Source organism: Brachyhypopomus gauderio, chromosome 12 (genome assembly GCF_052324685.1).
Source record: "Brachyhypopomus gauderio isolate BG-103 chromosome 12, BGAUD_0.2, whole genome shotgun sequence".
NCBI lineage: Eukaryota > Metazoa > Chordata > Actinopteri > Gymnotiformes > Hypopomidae > Brachyhypopomus > Brachyhypopomus gauderio.
Genome location: NC_135222.1, coordinates 20,803,203 through 20,828,815, shown reverse-complemented (window position 1 = coordinate 20,828,815; position 25,613 = coordinate 20,803,203). Strand labels below are relative to the sequence as shown.

General features: G+C 50.6%; 1 protein-coding gene across 15 annotated transcripts in view; it reads left to right on the top strand.

The window, feature by feature from the left end:
- The window catches only part of myo9aa (myosin IXAa), a 63,928-nt gene that overhangs the window by 11,059 nt on the left and 27,256 nt on the right, over positions 1 to 25,613 (top strand). For 10 of the 15 annotated variants that reach the window (XM_077023740.1, XM_077023750.1, XM_077023749.1 and 7 more), the window contains 8 exons: positions 1,330 to 2,247; positions 17,719 to 17,813; positions 17,910 to 17,972; positions 18,781 to 18,880; positions 21,372 to 21,425; positions 23,434 to 23,534; positions 23,684 to 23,810; positions 25,418 to 25,507. In XM_077023740.1, the coding sequence (XP_076879855.1) occupies positions 1,405 to 2,247; positions 17,719 to 17,813; positions 17,910 to 17,972; positions 18,781 to 18,880; positions 21,372 to 21,425; positions 23,434 to 23,534; positions 23,684 to 23,810; positions 25,418 to 25,507 (1,473 nt within the window). In that variant the 5' untranslated portion in view covers positions 1,330 to 1,404. Of the gene's footprint in view, positions 1 to 1,329; positions 2,248 to 17,718; positions 17,814 to 17,909; positions 17,973 to 18,780; positions 18,881 to 21,371; positions 21,426 to 23,433; positions 23,535 to 23,683; positions 23,811 to 25,417; positions 25,508 to 25,613 lie in introns of those variants that run through there. The other 5 variants (XM_077023753.1, XM_077023742.1, XM_077023754.1 and 2 more) reach the window with 4 other exon arrangements.

Genomic DNA, 25,613 nt, shown 5'->3' with positions numbered 1-25,613 from the left:
TGTGTGTGTGTGTGTGTGTGTGTGTGTGTGTGTGTGTGTGTGTGTGTGTGTGTGAGATCATGCATTGTGTAATGCGTCTGGGCAGTAAGGGATAGGCTGGCAGAAATGAGAAGAGCTGATTGGCTAGCTTCATCCTTCTGCTCCCTGGTGTCATTTGCCAGTATTGATTTTTGCTCTCTTTTAAACTAGAACACATGTGCACACTAAGGAAATTGTGGCACCAATAAGTATTTTTCATAAAAGAAAATATATGAACAATCCATGGGCTATAATAAGTTATATTTTGGTTACAGTTTTTTGAGGTGCTCTTTCCTGATGAATTTCTCATCTTCAGATTAATAACAGTTTGTGTTTCCATGTCTGAAGTTATTGTAGGCGTCCTATTTCAGAGTGAAAGCCCACCTTTGCTGCAGTAACCTGATCGCTTTGTGGTCGAAAATCAGAAGTCTGTGTTACCTCAGCCAGAGAAGGCGTGGCCTAGTCAGAGTGGGCTCAGAGGGCGTGGCCGTCTGACCCAGCTCTGCCGTGACCCTGTTTGCCTGTCTTCCTCAGCTCCACGACCTTCCTGCAATGAGGGATGGGCACCTGCACACCAGACTGCCGTGACCTCACAAGAGCAAATAACTAGGGCAGTGCTCTCCCGAGGCGTGGCCAAGCTGCTCTGTTTGAGCACTAGGCCTACTTGTGCACCTAATTCACCCCCCCCCCCCCCCCCGACATTTTAAATGTAACAGCATTTCCTATAATCCTAGTGTTTATTTCAATAAATGATTTCGACCAATTTTCTCTCATGAAGAAAAGGGGGAGATGTGATTTGTAATTCCATTTTTTAAAATCATTTTATGAAGTAGCAGTACTCCTTTAAGTTTTAGAGAATTTGTTGTTCATTTCCACACAGTTTGATTCTTTTCGTTTTAAATGAATTGTCCCATTTGGGGTCCTTGTTCTCAGCCTTTATTAGCGCGCAACTCTGAATCGGGTTACACTGCATCTGCTGAAGGAGGCGCAGCTGCTTATCTGAGCAGCCGGCTGATTCGCTGTGCTCTGTGGAAAACCAATAGCAGCCCAGTGTGGGCTCAGAGCCCCAGTCTGCCCATTTGAGGTTGTTAAGAGACGCTGCATTACGAGTCAGTTTTTATCTCTCACAAAGCAGCGCGCTTCATCTTCATTGGTTCGTTTGTTCCATTATGAAGTAGGAAATTAATGAATGATTAACATATGAATGACTGTAGATGGGTAGGTAAAAATCTACCTTTTGTCCTTCTCAGGCCTTTGTATGTCCTACTCAACCCTGTGTTTATTGTCTTCTGTGTCTCTTTCCTCTGGCAGTGGTGATGTCTTGAAGCGGGCTCCAGGGCTGCTGAAGCATGTGCACCGAGTGCTGATGGGAACTGTAGTTCCAATATGAGTGTTCATGATGTTGGGGGGAGACGACGCTTCGAGGAGACCGAGTTCACCCTGCGCATCTACCCTGGGGTCATCGCCGAGGGCACCATCTACTGCCCGGTCGCCGCCCGCAAGAACACGACGGCGGCCGAGGCCATCGAGCAGATCATCGAGCGGCTGCGTCTGGACCGGACGAAATGCTACGTGCTTGCCGAGGTGAAGGAGTTCGGCGGCGAGGAGTGGATCCTCAACCCCACCGACTGCCCCGCCCAGCGCATGATGCTGTGGCCGCGCGTGGCGCTGGAGAACCGCTCGGGCGGCGAGGACTACCGCTTCCTGCTGCGCGAGAAGAACGTGGACGGGTCCATCCACTACGGCAACCTGCAACGCTGGCTTCACGTGACGGAGGAACGGAGGCGCCTGGTGGAGCGGGGCCTCCTCCCGCAGCCTCCGCCCAAGGACCACGACGACCTGTGCGGCCTGCCGGACCTCAACGAGAAGACCCTGCTGGACAACCTGCGTGGGCGCTTCAAGCAGGAGAAGATCTACACCTACGTGGGCAGCATCCTCATCGTCATCAACCCCTTCAAGTTCCTGCCCATCTACAACCCCAAGTACGTCAAGATGTACGACAACCACCAGCTGGGTAAGCTGGAGCCGCACATCTACGCCGTGGCCGACGTCGCCTACCACGCCATGCTGCAGCGCGGCCAGAACCAGTGTGTTGTCATCTCCGGCGAGAGCGGCTCGGGCAAGACCCAGAGCACCAACTTCCTCATACACCACCTCACGGCGCTGAGCCAGAAGGGCTTCGCCAGCGGCGTGGAGCAGATCATTCTCGGAGCCGGACCCGTGTTGGAGGTAGGGAGCCACGTCGGCCTTCTCTGCTTGCCTGCGTAGTCCCGCGTCACAGTCTTTGTAAATTCTTCCGAAGAGTGCGGTCAGCGCGTTGTCGGCAAACGCACGAGTCGTCTAGGCTGATTTCCAGGTGCAGCAGCGTTAGTGTGGTTAGATCTTAAAGGCTGGTTGCCAGGTGTGATCCTTGGCGCCGCTACACGCCCCCTTAGGGGTGCGTAACCCATCCCAGCCACAGCCCGCGACAGGAATCCCGCACTCGCTGGTGCCTGGTACTGTAGGAGTGACTGTTTCCAAACAGATTACAGAAGGCAGCTGCTCTGCAGACACCGTCTCTGCAGTTAAATTCAGCTGCGCTGGGATTAAAGGAACCCGCCATTAGCTTGTGTGAGGACCGCTGTGTGCAGAAGCATTAGCCCGATAGTTTCGGGACAATCCCGCCGCTCGTACCGAGCCTTGTGGAATGTTTGTCTTTACAGTTCAAACACCCTGCACAGGCCTTGTTGTGTGCATACTGGGATTTAACACTTGTGATTTCCTCAGTCTTCACTCTGGTTTTCGTTTCCATGACGCGTAGTCCTAACGATTGCGGGACATTCTATGCCGCGCAGTTTCAAAGCTCTAATGCCGCGTTGCCATGCCACCGATGCCGGAAATTCCACGTAGCACTTATAAACATGCGGTCCTGTTTTGATAGCGCTTGCAGATACATTAGAACTGCTTAAATCTCTTTCCCTTCCAAAGGAGCTGTTGAAAGAGGCAATCCTAGGTGTATTTGTTTTTCAAAAACCTAATGCATGTTGTTTACTGAAGGGGAGCCAATGACCACAATATTGTTGACATTAGAAGTTGATGCTGAATACAAGAATAACACTAGTGAACTTCTGATATAATTCCATGCCTTTTTAGAAAAGGTAATATTTAAGCACTGCATTTAATGATCAACTCTGGCATAATTGAGTTGTTTTCAAGTGGAGAGGATCAGCCGTAATTGTTTGAAGAGCGAGATTGCGTATCGGACCTTTACTGATTAACGCGGCCTCACGGAGGGGTGCGGCCTCACGGAGGGCTGTGTGCTGCTCACGCGTGCTCCGGGTGACCCATCAGACACCCCGTCTGCCGGTGTGCTGACAGAGTCTACACACGGCACATGCGCACGCAGGTGGGTGTGATGTCAGTCGGAAGTATGCCGAGCTCCGCATCACGAGTGAGCCGCGTGGGAGGATTTTCACTCATTCTCATGTTTCGGGTTCTTGCAAGGCCGGTTCTTGTTCGCTGTGCTCAGTAGCTTTTCCCTAGCTTTTCCCTTGCCCCCCCGTTTCTGCACTTGCCGAGAGTCCGTGATCACTTCCTGCACTTCTGCAGCTTCTCGTAGGTGAGATTGCAGCACACATTTAGGCCTTTAGTTCAAGCACCTTGCCATCGCTTGACTACCCCACTTTCAGGGCAACTCGTCAGCTACACTCTGCTGCAAACATCCCGTCCGACCACAGGCACTGCAGGCACCGTGGCCTGTGCTGCTTATTTTAAATTTCTTCGCAAAGCTGTAAAGTTGCTTGGAGGCTATTTATGTTAACAATGGAGAATATTCTTCCCGAAGGCTCTCCTGTCCTGGTCCAGTGCCAGTGCGGTAGCTTTGATGGTGCTGTCTTTTATGTGCTGAAATGAATCACAGTGATGAGGAATGCGCGTGGAGAGGCCTCGAGCCAGCCAACCTTTTGGCATGGTGCAATGTTTGGAGGATCCTTGGCTCTGTGCGAACGTTGGCACGGAGGCGATCGTTCGTCATATGGGTGCACCGTGATACTGATAAGCAAAGAAGTGAAGAAGCTTCGTAAAAGGAAAGGTGTGCAAGGTGTGAAGTGAACAAGCCGATGAGTTGCTCCCTGGTATTACTACATCTACTTTGGTTGGCAGGTCTCTGATCTTTTCGGTTCGACTCTCTGAGCTTTTGATTTCATTTTGTGCTTTCTCATTTAGTTCTGAATGAATTTCTGATTATTTATGAACTCTTACTTATAAGACATACCTTCTAATTCAGTGTTGTTCTCACTAGTTAGGATACAGATACAGATCACTCTTCCCATTGGTAGAAAGAAATGTTTACTTATTAATTATTGGACATGCCCCCACAATTGTCTCATCCCATAAATATCAGTTCAAAAAGTGATTCTCAAAATGCATAGTAGGTAAATAGTAAGAGAGAGATGAGAAGTCAGTGTGTGTGTGTGTGTGTGTGGGCGTGAACCATCCTCCAGGGCTTTGGCAGGCTCCTCTGGCTCCTCTCGTCCTCCTCTCGTCCTGAGTCTGGCTTCATTGTTCTCCTGACCAACCACAACCTTTCATCTGGGTGTGTCTGGGTGTGTGGGCCAATCACGGTACGGCCTTCTCTCGCCCGCGGCATGTCTCGCCACTCCCCTGTGAGTCCTGCGGCTTCAGATGAGGCATTAATGTCGCCCATCATTAGCTGTAATGCACTAGCGGGATTACTGTAAATTAGGGCCAGCACTGGGTAGGTGAGCAGAGATTGAGGGATTTGCTATAGAGCTGTTGTCATCGTCTTGGCAGAAGAAAGTTGGAACTGATTTGATGCCAAACGCTTCAAGCATCATCTGATGGGTTTTCTGTGTAAAGCTTCATTGGTAATACAGTCCTCGTAATGATTTGACTGGAAAAACTATACATTCCTTGTTAACGTCTTTGGAAAACTCGTCCTGGTGCTTACTTAAGAAGTTCCTTCATTTTAAACGGCATGTCGGCTGTTTTAAATAGTAATTAGGTCATTTGTAATGGCAGCTCGTTAAATCCAGGTAGCACTTGCTGCTTCATTCAAGGCTGCGTGTGTCTCCTCCTGCTCGCTGTGCTGTTTACGCCACGGGCCTGTTGGAGGGGCAGGGTGACCTTATTCAGCCCGGCCGGCTGCCGTGTCCTCCCTGGATGAGGTGGGTTGTGTTCCCAGAAGCCTTTGCGCTTGGCTCCCGTCCTCCTTAACATGCATTACGGAGGCGCATTTGTGCAGGTCCGTTTAAAAACCGAACAGGCAATGAGATGATGGGTTGTGCAGGCAGTTGTGATCCTCACGTGCTTCTGAGCGTGCACGGGCCAAGATCACAAGCCTCTTTGTTAGAGCTGCTTTTCATAATTGTGCCGAAGCTAAATAACGGTTCACACGACTTTCCATTGTGGGTCATGGACTCTTTGCTTGTGGCGCTGACTCACTCTGCCCAGTGAATTCCTATGAATGGCACTCTTCAGCTCGCTGTAGCATTACAAAGTCTCTCTGTGAATCCTCTTTCTCTTTTCTTGGAATGCCTTATCTTCCATGCTGAGAGGCGAGGCCCAGTCAGAACCACAGGCAGTGGGACTGGGAATGAACACAGTTAGGAGGGTGTCACTGGAACATTCCGTTCTTACACCAGTAATACTGCATTTCTGTAGAATCCCCCCACATTGATAAAGGGTCTTGTGTTTAGACAGACAGCTCTCCTCATTTTCTGGACCTCTCAGAAGCATGAGAAGACACCGTGTGTGTGTGTGTGTGTGTGTGTGTGTGTGTGTGTGTGTGTGATCAAATCATTTACATATAGCTTATTTCTCTTAGCTTTGTTCGGATGCTGAATATGCATAATGATGGCTTGGATGTTGCTAGGATACGTCCAGCCCGCTGATTCATTTCTTGAGGTAGGCGCAGGGTTGAAGTGGTCTGCTCACGGTGGATGGGAGTGGTATTGCAGTAATTAGCTCTTATCCCAGGTCTTTGTCACAGATGCTCCACTCTTCCACGCCTGAGTGTGCTTTCAGATGGGAGGGACCGGCAGGCTCTTTATTTAGGCCAAGAGAGTGGCTCCAGATGCTGTTTCAGCACTACACACACACACACACACACACACACACACCGCACCATGTGACCTCCCCGCCAAGCAGTTGCTCCAGTCTTGTACATGTGTCCGTCATGCTGAATAATCACTTTTAAAAAGCTCTTGTGCTAAGAGAGACCTGGCTTTGCGTCATCAGTGTAATTGGCGTAGTCGTTTTGTTCAGAATCGTCTCTATAGGGGTTTGATTGTAAGTGCTCTGGGTGTCGCTTTTTGAGGCGATTGCCGTGTGCTCTGAACTCATTCCTCCTGTGTGCTTCTTAACCAGGCATCGTGTCTCCTTATTGCTTTATGTTTGACTTTCTGCCGTTACCTCAGATGAATAGTCCAGTTAACCAGTGCACCCATCTGCTATTTAGGCCAGTAAACCAGGTAGGAATATTACATTATTGAACTGAGCAGCCTGGTGTTGACTGCTGGATTCACCCAACCTCCCCCCAACCGTCACCCCAACCGTCCAAACCCCGCCCACTCCGCTCATCCCGCCCCCACCCTGCCCCCCACGTCCGTCCCTGCCTAACTTTGGCATGTGACTGTTTGAACTGCATTCTGATACTCTGCCTAAAAGGGGTATCAGTGTTGCAGTCGTGCTAAGAATAAAGCGCTTGTCTCTCTGGAATGTTGCCTGTGGCAGAGTAAGTGACTTGTGCACTGTACAACAACAATGAGTTGAAAGAGGGCTGGTAGCTGCTGCGCTATCACTCCTTAGGTTCACACCTCCTTCCGCAGAGCTTTTATGGAGCTGTATACGACGGACCTCACCTGGTGTCAGGACGCTTCTCCTACGTAACCTAACAGAAGCTCGAAGGGCTGTGTCACTTGGCCGTAGCGTTGTGTGGTAGATCGCTGGACACGATTGGTGCCGGATATTTAAACGGGTTTTTGCTGAGCGCTTGGCTTGAATAGATTGTGACTGGGTAATAATTTGATCTTTTGTTTATTATAGTAGCTTGCTGTTTTTGTTTTCCCTCTTGCTTTATGGGTCAGGTATCGGTCCTGTGTAGGGCGTGGCCTAGAGTTCACATGATCTGTATGACATGGCAAAATATTTGCACCATGCCATGTTTGTTTTGGCATGGCTCTCTGTGCTTTCAATGCGTAGCCAGGCTGTGTGCAGCGGGCGAATGCCTCATAGCTCAGCAGGAGCGGGGAGGGAATCCCTGTGTTTGCCTACGTGTCATGAGCTAATCAGATTGGCCTCCTTTCTCCAAACTCCAGGTGGCACGTATCTGTGACCTCAATCACCCACCCCCACCGTCAGTGGCAGCGACAGGTGGCGTAACCGTAGACACTTCTGGAAACCCCACTAGCCACCACAATGAAAGTCCGTCAGATTGCAAAAAATGTATATGAACACCGAGGTCCATCCAATCAGGATCCAGACGCTGCTCAATCTCAGCGTTGTGTGACTAGTCGTCCCGTATCAAGTACCAGCTGAGATTACCCAGCCACCCGGTAATCATTGGAGGCTAAAATTCCTGAGGCCATCACTGCCTGTCCTAGAGACATCTAACGCCTGGCTTGTGACTGGCTGTCCTTTATAACCACCTGTTATCTAGCATTCTTTTACAAGCCTTAAGAACTTTGCAAGTGCTATGGAATGCATACATTTTTTCTGCACTGCTGCTAGGTGTTCTTGGCACGCTACAAAAACCAGCCCAGTTACTAAACTCTCAAATCCTGTTGGTGAAAGAGGGGACGATGATGATGATGATTTTGAGATGAATTAGCTGTGGAACAGCTTCTGCCCACCTCGCAGGAATGTTGGCTGTGAGTGGAGAGGGGTGTGATGCTTGGTAAACAGTTGGTTGGAGTCTGTGTGGGACCTGATCCAGGGTAAACCATGCTGTGATTTGCCCAAGCAAAGGAGCTGCAAGGAACTGCTGGTGGTGTGAGACGTGTGCATGGTGGAGGTAAAGCAGGTAGTCTAAGATATCAAAGAGATTTGGTTTATCTTGGTACAATGCCTCATCTCTTTCTAACTTCTTAATGCCCTACTAAAGAATAATATGAATTATACATTGTAGCTGTTAAAGGTAAAAAGAAGATACAGGCCTTCTAACTTCACCAAATGCAGCAGGCAGGTCAAAAGAGAATTATGTGGACCGATGAGGTATATTGGGTTTGGCTGCCATCTCCAAATATCTGTCACAGGGACAAATACGAAAGATATTGGCGAATAAACTAATACACAAGTATAAAGGGAGAATCTGCCCAGGCAGTTATGAAAAGTTGAGACTGCGTTTGAAGAAGCTGGTTCATGATGTTCGAGTGGGGGACGTTCGAGGACGGCTGGCTTAGGAGTTAACCGAGGCCTGGCCCTTCAGGACGGAGGCCTGGCCCTTCAGGACGGAGGCCTGGCCCTTCAGGACAGTAGTAATCACTGCATCTGGTGACTGCTGAGGAACCTTTTGTGATGATGGTAGACAGTATGTTGAGTCATGTTATGTTCACTATTATTTCTGGCATGCTGGGCAGTACGGTTCGGTTAGCTGTCCAGCGGTCCTGTTCTGGTAATTGTGACACGCTTTCTTTGTAACTTAAAGGGATTAGCGCTGTAGGTTAACCAAACACACAAGCACCTGGAGTGTGTTTATTTAGTTCTTTCTGTGGGTTACAGCAGGTTTCCAACTAAATCTTCTCATCCACCTCATCCAACAGCATCATCTGTTTTCTCTTTAATCATCCAATTGTTACGTCCAACAACCACAATATGCAACTTTGTCTCCACCAATCAGAGTTCAGACTTTCCGTGTAAGTATCTGATGCTAAAGCGTCACCAGGGAAAAAGGAAGTCTTTTCTTCATAAAGAAGATTGCATGAACAGAGTAGTGTCATGTTTAACACATCATGCATTGTATTTTTCTCCTGGGAAATGAGATTTGGATGATCGTGGGACAGTCAGCCACCCTGTTGCGGGTGGAATTTGCCCTGTTATATGTTTGTACGAAAGGAAAATACGAAAGGAAAACAAGGTGAAGCACTTTTGCATACTCTTTTTATTTGATTCCAGGAAAACGCGAGGGGCCTCTGACCTTGAGTAATCTCTCCCATTCCCATTCTTACTCCCAAATCTTATTCTAGTCTTGAGAATTGTTGAAGGCTTTTCTCTCCTGAAAGACGGGTGTTCCTGGTGGCTGAGGGAGGTCCTGCAGCAGAGGCCCGTCCGGTCCGGTCCGGTCCGGTCTGGTAAACTGTGGTCTGGTCTGATCAGATCTGCTCTGGCTGGTCAACAAATGGCTGAGCCATAGAGCAGCATGGTGGAAGTATGTGCATTTATGCCCACACCTGTGTGTGTGTGTGTGTGTGTGTGTGTGTGTGTGTGTGTGTGTGTGTGTGTGTGTGTGTGTGTGGGGTCCATGACTCCTGCTGAAATGTTTTGAGTGTTTGTAGAAACATACACATAAAGACACATAGACATGCACACGTGTATATATACAGATATGAAAAATTGAGGACAGTGGTCCATCAGGTAGGGGTGTGTGTGAATGAAATACAATCTATGTAATGTATACACACACTCTCAGTTGTGTGTATGTATGTGTGTATTGAGTTTCTGCAAACCCTCCCCACTGGTTCCACATTCCACTGTGCTGTTGCTCACGCCTGGCTAAGCCTCATGCATTTGGGTACATGCTGTCCTTTTAGCACAGTGACCTTGCTTATATGTAGCTGATACATCAGAGATGATGTTTGCTGAAGTTTAGCCTTTTCCTTCCAATGTTTCTCTCTCCAGTTGTTTAAAGTTTCAGGAGCTAGATAAGAGCCGGGCAGAAGCAGCCAGATCTCGTGAGTGAGGAGATTTTCATGGCCTGTTGTTTTGGCCTGTGGCCGAGTTGTTGTGTGAAGCAGTTTTTCTTCTTCGACAATGTTTATTGTATAAAGAAATAAAGAAAGGAGCACAATTAAAATCGAGGTGATCGTGACTGCCAATGTCTGCTTTCTTGTGGCTTATTGACTTAACTGTGTCTCTCTCTTCACAGCTTTGTCACAAATCGGCTCCTACAGAAATCGTATGTGCGGAGAATCTGTGTCCACGCCCCTAATAAGCAAGACACGGCAACGGTGGCCTAGAAAGGCTCTGTGAGGGCAAGAGAAGGAAATCTCCCCGTCCTTCCTGTCGGAGCATTACAGCATTACTGCTGAGGTCACGCTCAGGAAAGGTTCCTGCCGACCTGACCTTTGTCCCCTCTGGAGTCAAGACATTCCATTGAGCACGTGTGGCGACATACCAAACTGTAAAATAACTGGTCTATGTGTCAGCTCAGGCAGCTGCCAGAAGAATCACACCCCCACCCCATCAGCCACCTCATACTGCAACTGTGGCAGTGTGAAGAAACTGCTGCCAAACCTGTAGACAATGGCTTCTCTAAGCCTCTGCCATGTCATGGGTTCAGTGAGTTTAGGCTTCTCCTGGACTTGAGCCAACCTTCAAATCGGTGCTCCCCCAATACCATACTGGAGCACACACACACTCACGGGCAAGTGCTGTGGCATAGTTAGAGGTCCACGTGAGAGGATAGCGGCCTCTCTCCCACTGAAAGAGTGCTGGGATGGTGTCTCCTGCTCTGAGCACCGTCTCCAATCGCCACTCTTCATCTCTCCTGGTCGGCGAAGGGAAAAGCGGGCGTTCTCTGCAGCTCTCCTGCTGAAGCTGATGTGTTTATGTTCACGGCGACGGTGTCGTGCCACTGTCCCTCTCCGGCATGTTCATGATCAATGTTGTGCACTCTTGGTATTTAGAGACAGATGTGACCGGACACAAGGGTCCGCTCCATGAGCCCTAGACCCTCTCACTGAAGGGACTGTGGGTGAGGGTGTCTGTGGGACCACAAACACTCCCCCCTGTTCTTCACGTAAAACAAAATGTCATCTAAACCATTTCTCTTTCTTGTTTGTTTGAATTTTGTTTTCACCTGCGTTCAGGCAAAATGAATATTAAAGAGCTGTTGTGGCAGCTGAAATAGAAAGCAGCCTGTTTCCTTGAAGCCGTTTTGGCGTGGTGTCTCGCGGAGAAGCCCCTTCACACACCTTTATCTGACGAGCAGTAGTATGAAAGGGAGCCGGACCCGTCAAATGGAGCTGCTGTGCAGGACAATGCGCTTCTGTCTCCCGTGTGTGTGTGTGTGTGTGTGAGAGCATGAAGGGCCTCATCAGAGGAGAAGAGGGCATCCATGATTCACCTGAAAGGGCCCCATTCATCTCCACTGTGTGTGTGTGTGTGGTGTGGGCCAACCACCAGCGCATCACTCCTCAGCTATGTTCTCCACCCACGCTTCCTGCTGCTGCTCCATGTACACACACCCACCCGCCACCATCTCCCTGCATCCGCATGGACATCCGACCCCGCGTGTCTTCACGGCAGCCTCCATCCATAGGCATGCTGGGAGTTTGAGGGCGGAGTTGTTACTTGTATGGAAGAGTTACTGTGCGCTGGTCATGTTCTCCTATTATTGGCCTTTATCGCGCCGTCATGCCGTGCCCTGTGTGATCACTGATGCGTGAGCAGAGGGCCGTTTCCAAGTGACGATCCAGTCCTGATACACTCATCCCGCCAGTCAGGCTTTGTCTTCAGGATATCCGTCCCGTAGCCGCGAGGTCAGTCCCGGTGAGGGAGCACACCTGAACTAGACAAGCATCAGAGCTGCAAGCACGCTCTCCGTTGCCAAGGAAACTGCACATCCTCCACTGCTTTGCCTCATTGTGGTTGTCACACAGTTTAATTGATTTTAGTATCAGGATTTGCCTGGTTCCTTAATCTCCAGACTGATAATGAGGCGGTTGGATACGCAGGATGGACCGTATTAAGTCTTGGTGCCGATAAACTGTCATTTTGGAAAAATTTCCCAGGAGACTTGGGTCTGGTATGGTAGTGTCTCTGGAACAAGCCCGTGAGATCAAGTCTGGAGATGAATGCTACAAATTTCACATCATTGGCTTATTAGCGCAGCTGTTCAGTGCTGTGAAACAGACTACATTAGTTCATTACTGCAACCAAGATAAAAAGCTCAAACTTCTTTCGTCTACATTTTTTTTTAAAGGTGAGAATAATGACAAAGCACTTTGTAATCTGTCCATTTAGGGGAGACGGTTGAGCCACATTTCAAACAAGTTTAATAAAAATGGAAACGTTTGAAACCGGGTCAAAGGATTTGAATGCAGTGGCCTTAAATCCACTCAAGCTGACCGCCTCCTGGAGACGGTCCGATCGGACCTTCCTGTGGGGACGCGGCGTGGGCCGGGAGGACGACCCCCGGCTCATCTTTCGGATAAACGGGTGCGCCTCCTCTCCGTGAAGCCCTCTCCCGGGAAACGGATCCGCCCCGTGATCCCGACAAAGTGGCCGGAGGAAACACTGCAGCCTTTGTGTGGCATGGCGTGCTCTGGCAGGACGCCGGCCGTCCCGCCCCGCCGCTGCCTTGTCTTTCATCGTCCTCGTCCACTCTCCACCTCTCGGGCCTGTCGTGTTGCGTCGTGCTGGACGCGCCTGCCTTTTAACAGCCGGAAGACGAGGGAATCGCAGGAAGGATGTCTCCCGTCCTCTCGCGTGCTAAATGTTCTTATGTAACAAGAGTCAAAAGTTCATTCTGGGCTCTGTGTTTTCTGTGTCACATGGTCCGGCACAATCAGAAATCGGGAACGGCTGTGTTCTGCAGAAGGGTTGGACCGTGTCTACTGTATAGCCAGACACCCCCCCCCACCCCCCCACACACACACCTCCCCCCCATAGTGCAAGTAAGCCACCATGACAGCTTGACCCGTGAGTGGAGAGCTTTCTGGATCAGAGAAGCCACTAGAAGCTTACAGGAAACGCGAGACACGATACGGTCAAAAAGAGCTTTGTGCTCAATTACGGACTGACCTCAGACCAGTCAGCAACTTGCGCAGTCTTCCTGGCAGTCTCTCTTAGTCCCCCCCCCTTCTGTGTTCACCCGGCTGGCGGTGTGCTCGGCGTGCTCCCGCTCCGTCCCTGCCCACGCCCCTCAGCAGGGCTGCCGCTCCACTGCGGAAGAGTGGTCGTGCAAGAAAAGCCCCTCCTTCCACTCCAAGGCCCCTCCTACTGGGACCCCTGATTCCTTCATGAGAACATGACAGGAACAGAGAAGGCAGCAGTTTGCGTGCAGCCCCGCCCCTTTCCCCTCCCACCTGCCGCCATCGCCCCATTTCTCTACCGTATAGTGGCCATCTCGTCTCTTATGATACCTATGATTCACACTGGCTTACAAGGATACATGAGCAGCCTAACGGTAAATGATTTTGCAGCTGACGAAAATCTGCAGTATGACTCGTGCTGTCGGTAACAGTTGCAGTGTCTTGATGTCCCCTACTGTGCAGTGCCGAGGCCTGGTCGATAACATTCCACAGCTAGCCTAGCCTTGTGGATTTGTAGACTGGGTCCAGTCATTCTTAGCAGGAAGATTGCATTACCGATTCGCTTTGCCCTGCCCACTCATCATAGGCTAGACATGACTAACACACACATGCTTGTAAAAAAGCCAGAGTAAGGACCTGCCCTTGAGGCTGCAGAAATCCTACGCCTGCTAATTTCAAAGACCACAGAAAAGTGTTGACCAAATCTGTGCATTGTGCGCGCTGTGACTGTTGGAGAAATTGGAGAAATTATATGGGTTTTCACCAGCAGAGCAGTGTCTGGCCTGACACCTGCTTTCTCTGAGCAGGACAGGAGGCTTAAGTCACCACTCTGACGGTTCTAGGACGACGGTTCTGGACTTTGTGAGCTCAGAGTGAATGACTGAAGTCGTGTGTGTGTGTGTGTTAAAGTCACCAAAAGGAAAGTGATGCAAACACATGAGTAAGCATGGTGGAAGCAAAGAAAGAGTGTGTGAGGCCTTCAGAGGGAAAGAATGAATGAAAGGAGGGAGAGGAAGGATGTGTCAGAGGAACCGGGCTGGGCCCCGGAGCTGACTCACGGCCCAGAGCTCTCCCACAAACTGCCACGACAACAAAACCAGGACAGTTGAGGGATTGCATCACCTACTACAGGAGGAAAGGACACTTCCTGTCGCTGTCGGCTTCGCTACCACAGTGGAGCTGCTCGCTGTTGCCCCGTGAAATGTGGGTGCCTGGTTTCAGCTTTGGCTAAGCAAACTCACCGTGCCGTCACTGTGTTGAGCAGTGCAGGATGATGATAAGCTGCCCCTGCCTTTTGTGGTAGGGGCAGTGTGCTAGGGTGTTTTTTTATTGTTCTGAGAGTGTCCGCTAAAAAGAACCGCTGCCTTCTGTACTTTTGAGCCAAGTTTTCAGATCTAGCAAATGGGCAGTTAATATGCCGTTTCAATTCTGCGTTTATTCATGTAAATGGTTTCAAAATCAAAGCGAGGCTCTGCCGCTTGCTGACAACCGGATGTGACCGTGTTTTCCCACTAGTCTACATTACCCGAAGGCAAATACAAAATGAAACGAGCCTCACACCTTGTTCGTCTAGTCAGTTTACAAAGACTAAAATTAGCTTCATGAAGTTTCCGACTTTAATTTGAAATCCTTGACTGATCGCTCAAAGGCACTACTACCTAGACACGGCACGTATAAAACCAGAGTGCTCTTGCAGTATGACGAGGTCGCCTGGCCTTCCTTTATCTCTCTTTCACTTTCCCTCCATTTCCATGGTCATTTAGTTTCCCTGGTTAACCGTTTGTATCTCTGAGCGTTTACTATGCCTCATTAGTCCATATCGTTCACAGACTGGTCACCATTGGCCAGGACAGAGTCATGAAAACGAATCAATTGGCCTGTGGAGTCACCGGGTGGCGCCAGCACCAGAGCACAGCGAATCGGAGAAAGCTGTGGGCTCAGTCCGACCCTGCACCGGTCGGCCGGCTCAGGAAACACTATTGATAAAACACAGCCCACCATGCAAATTATGACAAACGACCGGAAAGGAGACCACGGTGACCCGAGTGGTTGAGTACGTAGAATGCTAATCACCGTGGATCGAACCATCAGCGTCGCGCTCTGCTGTAGCATTGTGGTACGTGCTGTAGCATTGTGCTACGTGCTGATTTTCTCCCTCCACTGTAGTCCAGGAAAGGGAAGTGCAGACCACACACTGCAGAACCGGCCATACCGAACACGGGCAGGAAATGGTTCTGGAAATGGGGAAAACGACATTCCGACGCCGCTGTAATTTTCCAGCCCGTTGGAAGGGCGTAGTGCAGCTCCGAGCGCAGGCTGGGGAGACGACACAGGCGCGATGCGTTTGTGGTGGGGGGGGGCGGAGCCTGTGACGTCCCGCCTCGCGTCTGGGCATCCGTCCTCTCCCAGGGATCCCCCGGTGCCCTCCTGGACGTGCTGCTTTTCCACCGGCTCTGAGCTTTTCCGGGCTGTTAGAATTCGGCGGGACATTTTCCAGGTCCTGCAGTTCCCACCCCCTGGCGTCCGCCACAGCTCCCCACTGCTGTCCTGCCTGCTGCAGCCTTCTGCTTGACCTTGATGGCTCTGTCTCGAGTGTCATGGAGGGGTGTGTTCCTGCCCTCTAGGATCTAGGGGGCCTCACTCGCGCGTACTGCTGTCAGCGGACCTCCACGCGGCAGGGCTTCGGGTCCACCAGGGCTTCGGGCAAACCAAGCAGGGCCGGGTCGGGTCAGCGCCGGCGCTGCTGATTAGAGTGGCACTCTTCTGGCATGCGAACACAGGCAGCACACGCGGAGATGATTTTGGTGTCAACACGCTGGTTGTGTTTTAGGGCCTCTCCCACCCTCAGTTCTCTGGCCAGGAGATAATAGAACTGTAGTTCATTAGGACACATGGCATGTGCTCACTGCAAGTGTGTGTGTGTGTGTGTGTGTGTGTGTGTGTGTGTGTGTGTGTGTGATGGAGAGAGAATTTGCTGTAATTTTATCGTGTAACCCCCCCCCAGGACCGATCGTCAGTCCTTCATCTGCTCTTCTCACCACAAAAAGTTTTTCTGGTTCTCCTCCAAAAATGTTTGCTAAACATTTCCTCATGTTGAGTTCGGGGAGAAGTCGAACGTCATCTTCCTGCGTTTGATCACTGCGTTTGCCCCAGATGCCTGCCAGCCCTTCCCTCCGCCCATCCTGCCGTGGTCTGTTTCACTGTGTGATGCCCCCAACAGTTGTTGCTCCTTTGGGACCAGAATGGACCTTTCACTCCACACCAAAGCCACCGCTGCTCCGGGTCAAACCCCACTTAAAGCTGCCGACTCGAGGCCCGTTGAGCCTGGGACACCAGCCTCCTGGTGGACAGCTGTGGGACAGAACCCTGTGCCATCCGCGTCTGCGCTCCATCTGCCGTTTGGTGGACAGAGGCCTTTGGTGGATGTCCTGGGCCCGACCCAACCCAACCTGGCCCGCCGGACCTGCTGTTTCCTGAGCTTCTCCATTAATATGTCATGCAGGGAGCTGCACAACATCCCCGTGAATTTTCTGGCCGCTCCGGTTCGCCCCGAAGAGGGAACTGTATATTTTGTTTGTCAGGCTAAATCCAGTGGCCATCTGTAATGTTATCTCTGCGCTTGACGTAACCTTCTTCTGGAAGCCACCGCTGGAGGGGATTAGTCAGTGATGCTTCAGTGGTGTGTCATGGCGGGGAGAGACGAAGAGGGAGTGAGGATGAGGAGCAGGGGGAGAAAGAAGAAAGGGGGGGGGGGGTCCTTGCAGTCGCTGGATGTTCCCGCATATCCCGATGAACCGCAGCTGTCATGCGGTCTGGCCTCCCCTTACAGGGATCCAAACCCACCATAGAACCGTGAGTTAGAACAGGGCGGTGTAGTCGGTGGGTTCGCTCCACATGCGGACGAGATTATGTCCACCGGGCTGTGCGATCGATCCACGGCTGGCTGTCTGGCGGCTCTCCGCGGACTGGCGGTTGGGAGTGGGGCGGATGGAGAGAATGCTGGAAGTGTCTCTCTTCCTACATGCAGAAGAGGGAGGCGGCCGCAGGGTCCTAGAGCCTGTCCCTGTGTCTGCTCTGTCCGTCCACACGCTTCGCTTCTCGTCCTGGCTCTCCTCCCCACACCACTCAGCTGTTCATGTGAAGGCGTCCAGTTCACGCTCACGATCCGTGTTCACCGCGCCTGCTGTTGGTCTCGAACATTTGCAAAAGCTCAAGTTGCGACTGCACCTTTTGGGGGAAGTGGGGGGTGGGGGGTAATATACCCATGACCTACTGCACCGTATGGTCAGCAGTCTCGCTCATTAGAGGGTCAGTACTGAGGAAGGCAGCGCAGGAAGACGTGGTCTGGGAGTCTCCCTTTGACCGGTGCTTCCTAGAGGTTCAGCAGTGGCGCTCTCTGTGCAGTACAGCATGCTGGGTATTCTTTCATGCTCTCATTTGTAGTGGTGGGCTTCAGATAAGAACAGTGGTGCCATTAAGATAAACAGCATTAGCTGGCACTCTTATCCTTTGAGTCTTGGTGTAGGGAACACATTTACTATACGCAGTAGAGAGAACACCCTCATCTGGTCATCCACCTGCTCATGGCCATTCGCTCTCATTATACGGAGTTATGAAGTTAAAGGGGCTTTTGGCACCCTCTCGTTTACACAGGTAGTCTCTCTGAGTCCTTTGAGTCCTTTGCTGTGTCGTCATAATAACGTGTCATCTGCCCCTCTCGTCTGCCCAGGCCTTTGGCAACGCGAAGACTGCCCACAACAACAACTCCAGCCGCTTTGGCAAGTTCATCCAGGTGAACTACCAAGAGTCCGGCACCGTCCGAGGGTGAGTGGATGCCTCTGCGTCTCTGAGACCATGGCCATCCGAGAGGGTCTGGGTGGGCGTGGAGCTCTGACCAACCTCTTCTTTGTTCTTTCACAGGGCATACGTGGAGAAGTACCTGCTGGAGAAGTCCAGACTCGTCTATCAAGAACACAATGAAAGGCAGGAGCTCTTCTTCAGGCCCCTTTGTGGCTGTCCCTAAATATGCCCGAGTGTTTTATCTCCCTTTATTAACCATCAGTCAGTACTGAACTACCAAAATGTACAATTTATTGCCTTGTATTAACCAAACTAGACTAAGCACTTTACTTGACCAAACAGTTTATATCTAGTCGTAGCAAGCTGAATAAATCCAGTTTTGTATATGAAAGGTCACGTGTGGGAATGATTGCGCCACACAGGCTGAGTGTTGTCTAAGTCTTTGCCCAGTTTAGACATAAGAGCTTCCCTGTCATACGCGACACCGCTGCTCGGTTAGAGAAATGGCTAATCTTGGGTTTAGCGGGCCGAGGCACCACGAGGTTGTGAAGTGCTACGAGACCTCGATTTTTCCAGTGCGAGGTTTCAGTGTCATGTCAACAGGGGCAACAGTTATTGGTTCATATTGAATCTGAGCCGACATTTGTAGGGCCCTCCCCTTCCTTTTTTGCAAATGCAGGCCAGGGGGCGCCCTCGAGCCAGCTAGCAGCTGCGAATGGAAGATCTGTTTTTGCTGTCTTGATTCCTCTGGTGTGCACTTGTGGTTTTTGTCGTGACCCGTTATGGAGATGGATCGCGGACCGCGGACTCCCACTGCTGTGCCCTCAGCCACGACCCCTCTATGCACTCTGACCTCCAGCAACGTGTCCTGCATGCTGCAGTCCTCTGGGAGACATTAATGCACGCTCAACGCCAAAAGTGTGTGTGTGTGTGTGTGTGTGTGTGTGTGTGTGTGTGTGGTCCTTGACTCCTGCTGATTCTTCCTCTGCAGGAATTATCACGTGTTCTACTACCTGCTGGCAGGTGCGAGTGACGAGGAGCGGGTGGCGTTCCACCTCCTGAAGCCAGAAGAGTACCATTACCTCAGCCAGGTAAGGCGCGCTGCTCACACACCAGCTCCGCTCACCACTGCCCCCGCAGGCCGGGAGGAGCGCGCACACATTGGAGGGGATACTTTTTTTTTTTTTTTAAAGCTAAGCATTATCTCCAACACTCAGTGTATATGGCGTTTTCCAAAACCCAGGCACACTTTCTCTCTTGCTGGAAAACAGGACGGAGAGGAGTGTTGCAAGAGGAAGTGGATTCTATTGTTCAGTCCTTTCAGCCGGGCCCTGTAGCCTGGCATGTTAAAAGTCCCGCAGCATTTCTGTACTCCTCTTAGTCCCCATAACACACACACACACACACACACACACACACACACACACACACACACACACACACACACACACACTCCCTGCCTCGCCTCCCTTTCTGTGGGCGTTCCTTGAATGCATACAAACGACGTGTACTCATACGCTTAACTGTTATTTTGTTTGTTTTGTTTATATGGCTGCACGTAAGCCTGTCTACAGGTTGTAAGCAATTACACGTGGGAGTGAGTGCGTGGGTCACACGTTTCATACCTCCTTGTTCCATCGGCCATCTGGTGTGGGTAGTGTGAAGAAGGCCTTCGGTTGAATCTCTCCGCACGACTACACACACACGCGCACACACACACACACACACACACACACACACACACACACTAGGGTTGCAGCGGTAACCGGTTTCACGGTATACCACGGTATTAAAATGCACGGTTATCATATCGTGTGCGTTTGCTTATTACCGGTAAAAAGCAAGCCAGCGGAGAAACTGACCCGCGCATGCGCAACTCCGCTCCGGTTCAGCTACTCCGCACACAGCGGTGAGAATGGCAGAAAGTGCATCAGACTTAACACATTATTTAACAAAAAAAAGCTAAACTAAAATCAGCGGCGAAAATGACGTAATCGCGGTGGCTCCGCCCGGACATACTTGGTCTCGCGCGCTGTCGATTCGCGAGGTCGTGCACCTCTCGAATTTTGTAACTTTGCGCGCGCTGCGCCTCAGCGCAATGAACAAAGTCATGTTTGCAGGGTTCATACACCTTTATAAGGTGGAATTAAAGTACTTGTACGTAACTTTAAAGGTCCGTTTCAATATTTCCCAGCACCTTAAACTTAATTAAGTTAAATATTTATAAATTTACTCGAAATAATTCGCTTATTTAATCACATTATTTAATGGTTGTTTATTTCCAAAACGCCCAATCTTAACGTCTTCACGTTCTCTCATGTTTCGTCCTGGAATTACAAGAGGCTCGTATTTGTTAACGTAAGACAAAAGAACTGTGCGGAGTCGCGAGCTACGGTCACTAGTGAAAGTATAAACCTAGCTTTTTAAGGTCCTTTCTTTCACTGGATGTGAAAGACGCCATTAATTTACATGCGTTCATTTTCAAATTCTAACGTGCCTGTTTTTGATATGTTAAAACCAGACTCGGTGTGAAAGCCTTAAAATAGAAATCTCTATTGTGAGGATCATGTCAGAAATAAATCCTCTCTTCCTGCAGTATCTGGTTATATTCTAACTTGGAAGTACAACGGACGTTTACAACAGTTGTTGATCAGACAGCGACCCCGGCTGAGTTTATCAGATATTAAATAATTTAAACTTAAATAATTGTACTGAAATCCATGATTTAGGTTTCTCTAATTTTGCAGTATTTATATAAACATGTGTACAGCTTATTTTTTTAAAGGACACATTTTGTATACAATAGTTCCAGGTTTCTACAATAAATAGTTAATTGAACAAAAATAACTTGTTGTAATTTCTTTAAGGGTCAGTGTATCTTTTAATAATATACAAACTAACTGTGATACCGTGATACCGCGGTATTTTCTGAGACGGTTATCATACCGTGAAAATCTCATACCGTTGCAACCCTAACACACACACACACACCTCATCTCCAGTGCCGGCGTATTTTCGGCCGTCAAGAGCCGTCTTCTGCCTGCTAGACATTACACTCTGGTGTTTTGCTCTGAAAGGTTTTGAGTGGGAGAAATAATCATAAGGACAGCTCTGGACAAATGCCAGTGGGTGTCGAGGTGTTTGTAGGGGAACACCTGCCATTTTTCGGTTGTTGTCCTGCTCCGTGTTGCCTCCCAACGCCCTGCAGAAAGGTGCAGAATGTCACAAGTTCTTCTCAAAGTTCTGTACAAACATCGTACTGAGTTGTGTGAGTATCTGTTAGTTTGACGCTGTGTCCTTCTTAGAGTGATAAACCCTTGTAAAAGCATCGTGTTAGCAAATCAGTTTCACCTTACTCATTCAAGGGAATTCAGTCATTCCTGCAGAACCCTTTAGAGTCAAAGCCGTGTGTGTGTGTGTGTGTGTGTGTGTGTGTGTGTGTGTGTGTGTGTGTGTGTGTGTGACTTTTTTTTTGTGCATGTGGCTGTGTGAAAGGTAAATCTGTCCCCCACAGAACTAACAGCCTTCTGTATTGAGTGTATGTAGGTGGAATGTTGCCTGACCCCTCTACCTTACTTCCAGATGACAAAGAAACCTCAGAGACTGCACTGGGAAAATTACTATGAGAGCGAACCGGTCAGTATGTAAACAGTGCATGGTGTTTGCGGGGGTGTTGGTGTGGGTGTGGATGTGAACTGGGGGTGTGTGTGTGTGTGTGTGTGTGTATGGGAGTATGGGCTGCTGACTTTATTCTGACCCCTTTTGTTGTAGTGCTAATGTCACACAATAAACCATTCCCTGCTGTGCGTACGAGTGTCTGTCCGCGGGGCTCTCCGGAGAAGTTTGTGTTTGTCTAATTCGGCCATCGTGCTCCTTTGTGTACAGCTCACTAAACACCCCCCCCCCCCCTCGTCTATGCATCCAGCTTTTTGGCACGACCTCTGTCTGCCAGCAAACACTCGATAAGATTGAACGAGAGGCCGATAAGCACGAGTACAAACACACACTCTTATTTGCGCTGGGAGAGCTTTGCTGGCCGGACAAGTCCGCTTGTTGACACAATCCGACCGGTGCCATGCCCCGCCCCCCACTCCAGCCCTACCCGCGTGCAGTGAGCCAGACTCCGCCCCCTCTGGTCCCTCCTCCCGCGGTGTGAGCTGACACCCCCCCCGAGTGGCACTTCAGAAGTCAGGCCGCACTCGGCATCTCCGTGTCGGTGGGATCAAGGAAACCGGAGTAGCTGCAGGACCTTGTTATCCGCACACCACACCGAGGTCCTTGTGCGGTGCCCCTGCACTTCTGATATGAGGGGGGGGGGGCGACTGCCTGTGTCTGCCTGTCTGGTGGTTGGCTTCTCTCGTCATGCTGTCTGTGCCACACGTGCAGTGAATCCACTCTCATGAATGCAGCAGCATATTTGTGTGATTGTGCTCATGAATATTCATGAGATGAGGGTGATCAGAAGGTGAGTGACCCCCCCCCCCTCCCCCCCCCCCCCTCCTTCACCTTGCTTCATTTTCAGTTGGTAATGCACTGCGTGTCCTTTGGGTGAGCTTGCAATGTTTGCCGGTGTATCAAGTGAAATAAGGACACTGGTGGAGTTCTGCCCATGCAAAACCGCTCGGAGCCGCTGGTCCCAACCGTCCTGCAACTGTCAGTGTTCTTCAAGCCCCAACGCCTTCCTATATCATCCACTTTGTTTTGCTTGGGAGGGATTACGGCGTTTAACATGAGGAACTGCCCTCTCTACGTTTCCCCCAGTGTAACGTGAAGGAGGAGAGCAAACATGGCGGCGTCTGCGCTGGCCGCGGAACACTTTGGGCTTTTGCGCTGTTTGCCTTTCCACTCCTCTGGAATGCTATAATTATGGTGCTGGCCACAGCGCTAGGTGATGAAGGAGACAGTGTCTCATTAAAGGGAGGACTTGTGTGTAAATTTGCTCCCGACCAACAGCCCCCCCCCCCCCCCCCCCCCCCCCCCCCCCAACGTCACCGGGCCACTCGCTCCCAACACCCCCCCCCCCCCCCCACTCTTTGCCGTGCAGGTCTGCAGTGGAGAGACACTAGCATAGATTCCACAGCCATTGAATCTTCAGCCGTGCACATGGTAGCTTTAAAACATCTGAACTGATTACATCAGAGGGGCTGTGGATTCTCTGTTCAGTTGCACTTATGAGGTGGAGTTGCCACGTGTGGCTACAATTCGGATGAGGGCGCCGAGATGTTCGAAGTTCCTCTTGCTGCTTGGAAGTAGGTGGAGCTTCTTGTGATGGCTCTGTTCTCCTTCCTCCTCGACCCCCTTTTGATTCTACAGCTTCACTCCCGTTGCCTCATGTGGGGTGTGTAAAGAAGGCACGGGCAGAACTCTCACCAGGGCCCTTGCTCCGCGAGTAGGTCGACCCGCCTGATCCGGGCTCACCGGGCCAGCTCCGGCCCAGAGAGCCCGTACGGCCTCTGCGTTCCTGTACGTGTGTGTCCTGTTCGTCTGTGCTCACCCACCGGTGCGTGTTCCACACCGGGCTGGGGTGCCGGCAGCGGGTGGCCTAACGGAACCGTAACACCCATAAATCTGGCCACGGCTGGACCCCACATTGTGAGAAGTGTTTAATTGCTGGTGACTCGGTGCTCCTCGCTGTTGAACCCAGCAGGATTGCTTCACAGTGGAGGGGGAGGATCTGAAGCATGACTTTGAGCGGTTGCAGCTGGCTATGGAGATGGTGGGGTTCCTGCCTGCCACGCGCAAACAGTAAGTCCAACCCTGGTCTGCTCCCCAAACGTCTGTCCTGCACACACGGCCCTCACACACATGGCCACTCCCTTTATGCGTCAGTAGTTTTAGGAAAAGCAAATTTGCTTCTTAACTTGTTTTCTTATTTCCCCCGTCGTCTTTTGCAGGATCTTTTCTCTGTTGTCGGCAATCCTTCATTTAGGGAACATCCGGTATAAGAGGAAGACGTACCGCGACGACTCCATCGACATCTGCAACCCTGACGTCCTGCCCATCGTCTCTGAGCTGCTGGAGGTGAAGTGTCTGACGTTGTGCCCATTTATTTCAGCTCTAGATACAATTTGACATCTTCCCTGATGTTTTTCCCTTTCTGTCAACACACACACACACACACACACACACACACACACACACACACACAGCATGCTTCCTTTGTGGCTACATGGCTGAGCGTGGGCCAGGGCCTCTGTCGGGTGTAGCTGTAGTGCCGAGGGGTGACACCCGCCTGCCCCAGACCGGAGGCATACTGGTTCTCTCCTCCACCTGCTCCATGTCATCCCAAACCCCTGAACTGCAAAGCCGCTTACAGCCCCGTAAAGCCAGTCAGAATGGCTCCTAATTCAGACACTTGCCTAATGCACAGCGGGTCCTTTTGAACGTGATGATAAAATGTGGTTTTCCATAGTTGGTGATGCGATGTCACTCTATGGATGAGTGTTGATGGCCTCACATCTGTCCTCAGACCTCTGATGGCTAAACAGCTGTTGAAGAAATTCTGAAAAGCTCGCATGAAGTTAGATCTGCAGAACGCGTCTTAATGTGATGAAGTGTTTCAGGTTTAAGGAGTGTGGATAATCAAAGTAGAATATGAGAAGCATAATTAGGAGTTATCAGGAAAAGTGTTTGTATGTAGATGGTGGTAATACATTTTTAGGAATAAACCTTGACTTTATTCCCCCATACATGGCTTGATTTTCTGAAGAAAGGGTCGTGTGTGTGTGTGGGTGTGTGTGGGTGTGTGTGGGTGGGTGTGGGTGTGGGTGTGGAAAGTAAGCTGATATCCCCCCATACAGGGGATTCCAGGGAGTGTACCTGTGAGGACGAGCCAAATCCTGCCTAGTCTTATCGGGCCGGGCCTTCCTGGTGTGGCAGCGTGGTGGAGGATGTTGGGGGGGGTGGAGGATGTCTGGGTGGAGGATGTGGCCCTGTCTACCTCTGGCTCAAAGACATGTGCACACACACATGCACTGTACATTTCCTCTTCTCTCTCCATGCTGCCTAGAATGAGACTTGGCCCATGTTTCATTAGGTCCGTTAAGAGACTGGTGCAGTGTGCAAAAGGCCTGCTTATAGGAGGAAGCAGGTCTTTGAGCCCGAGTGCTGGTACTGGTGATCCAGAGCTCCGGTGCTGGTGATCTAGGGTGCCACTCTGTTGCAAGCCCAGTAGTGTCATATGCACTTGGATAGCGGTATGCTGCATCACTGCGCCATAGAGGGAGAGAGATTTTCTAGTGATTGTGGACATACTGTCTGGCCAAGAAAGCGATTCTACCCATAGCAGGAGGATCTTTGAGTGTGTGCTCAGATGTTTGTAGCTGTGTACTCACCATTACAGGCCTCAAAGTATAAACCAGGAAATGAATCTCACGGCCATTACTGCTCTGAACTTCTCCAGGGCCTTTTCCACGCGTTTGTGTAAACATGGTCCGAGTGACACTCATGTCTGGGTTTAGATCTGCAGGACTGTCTAAGTGTCCCGCCTTTCTGTCTCGTATGCAGGATGCGTTCCACTAGCAGCCTTCACTGTCCACCAATCAAACGCACCTCTGTAGCCTTTTTTAACGAGACCGTGACGCTTGTGGACGACGCCGAGGGTTGACCCTTCCGTCTTGTCTTCTCAGGTGAAAGAGGAGATGCTTTTCGAAGCCCTGACGACGCGGAAGACCGTGACGGTGGGGGACAGGCTCATCGTGCCCTACAAGCTGGCCGAGGTAAGGTGGCGGCGTGCGAAAGTTTTCGCCAGCACTTCGTTTCCGGAGCCCATCCGTCTCCACCAGACTCGAACCGTGGCGTCACCAGCGTTTGGACGAGCGTGCC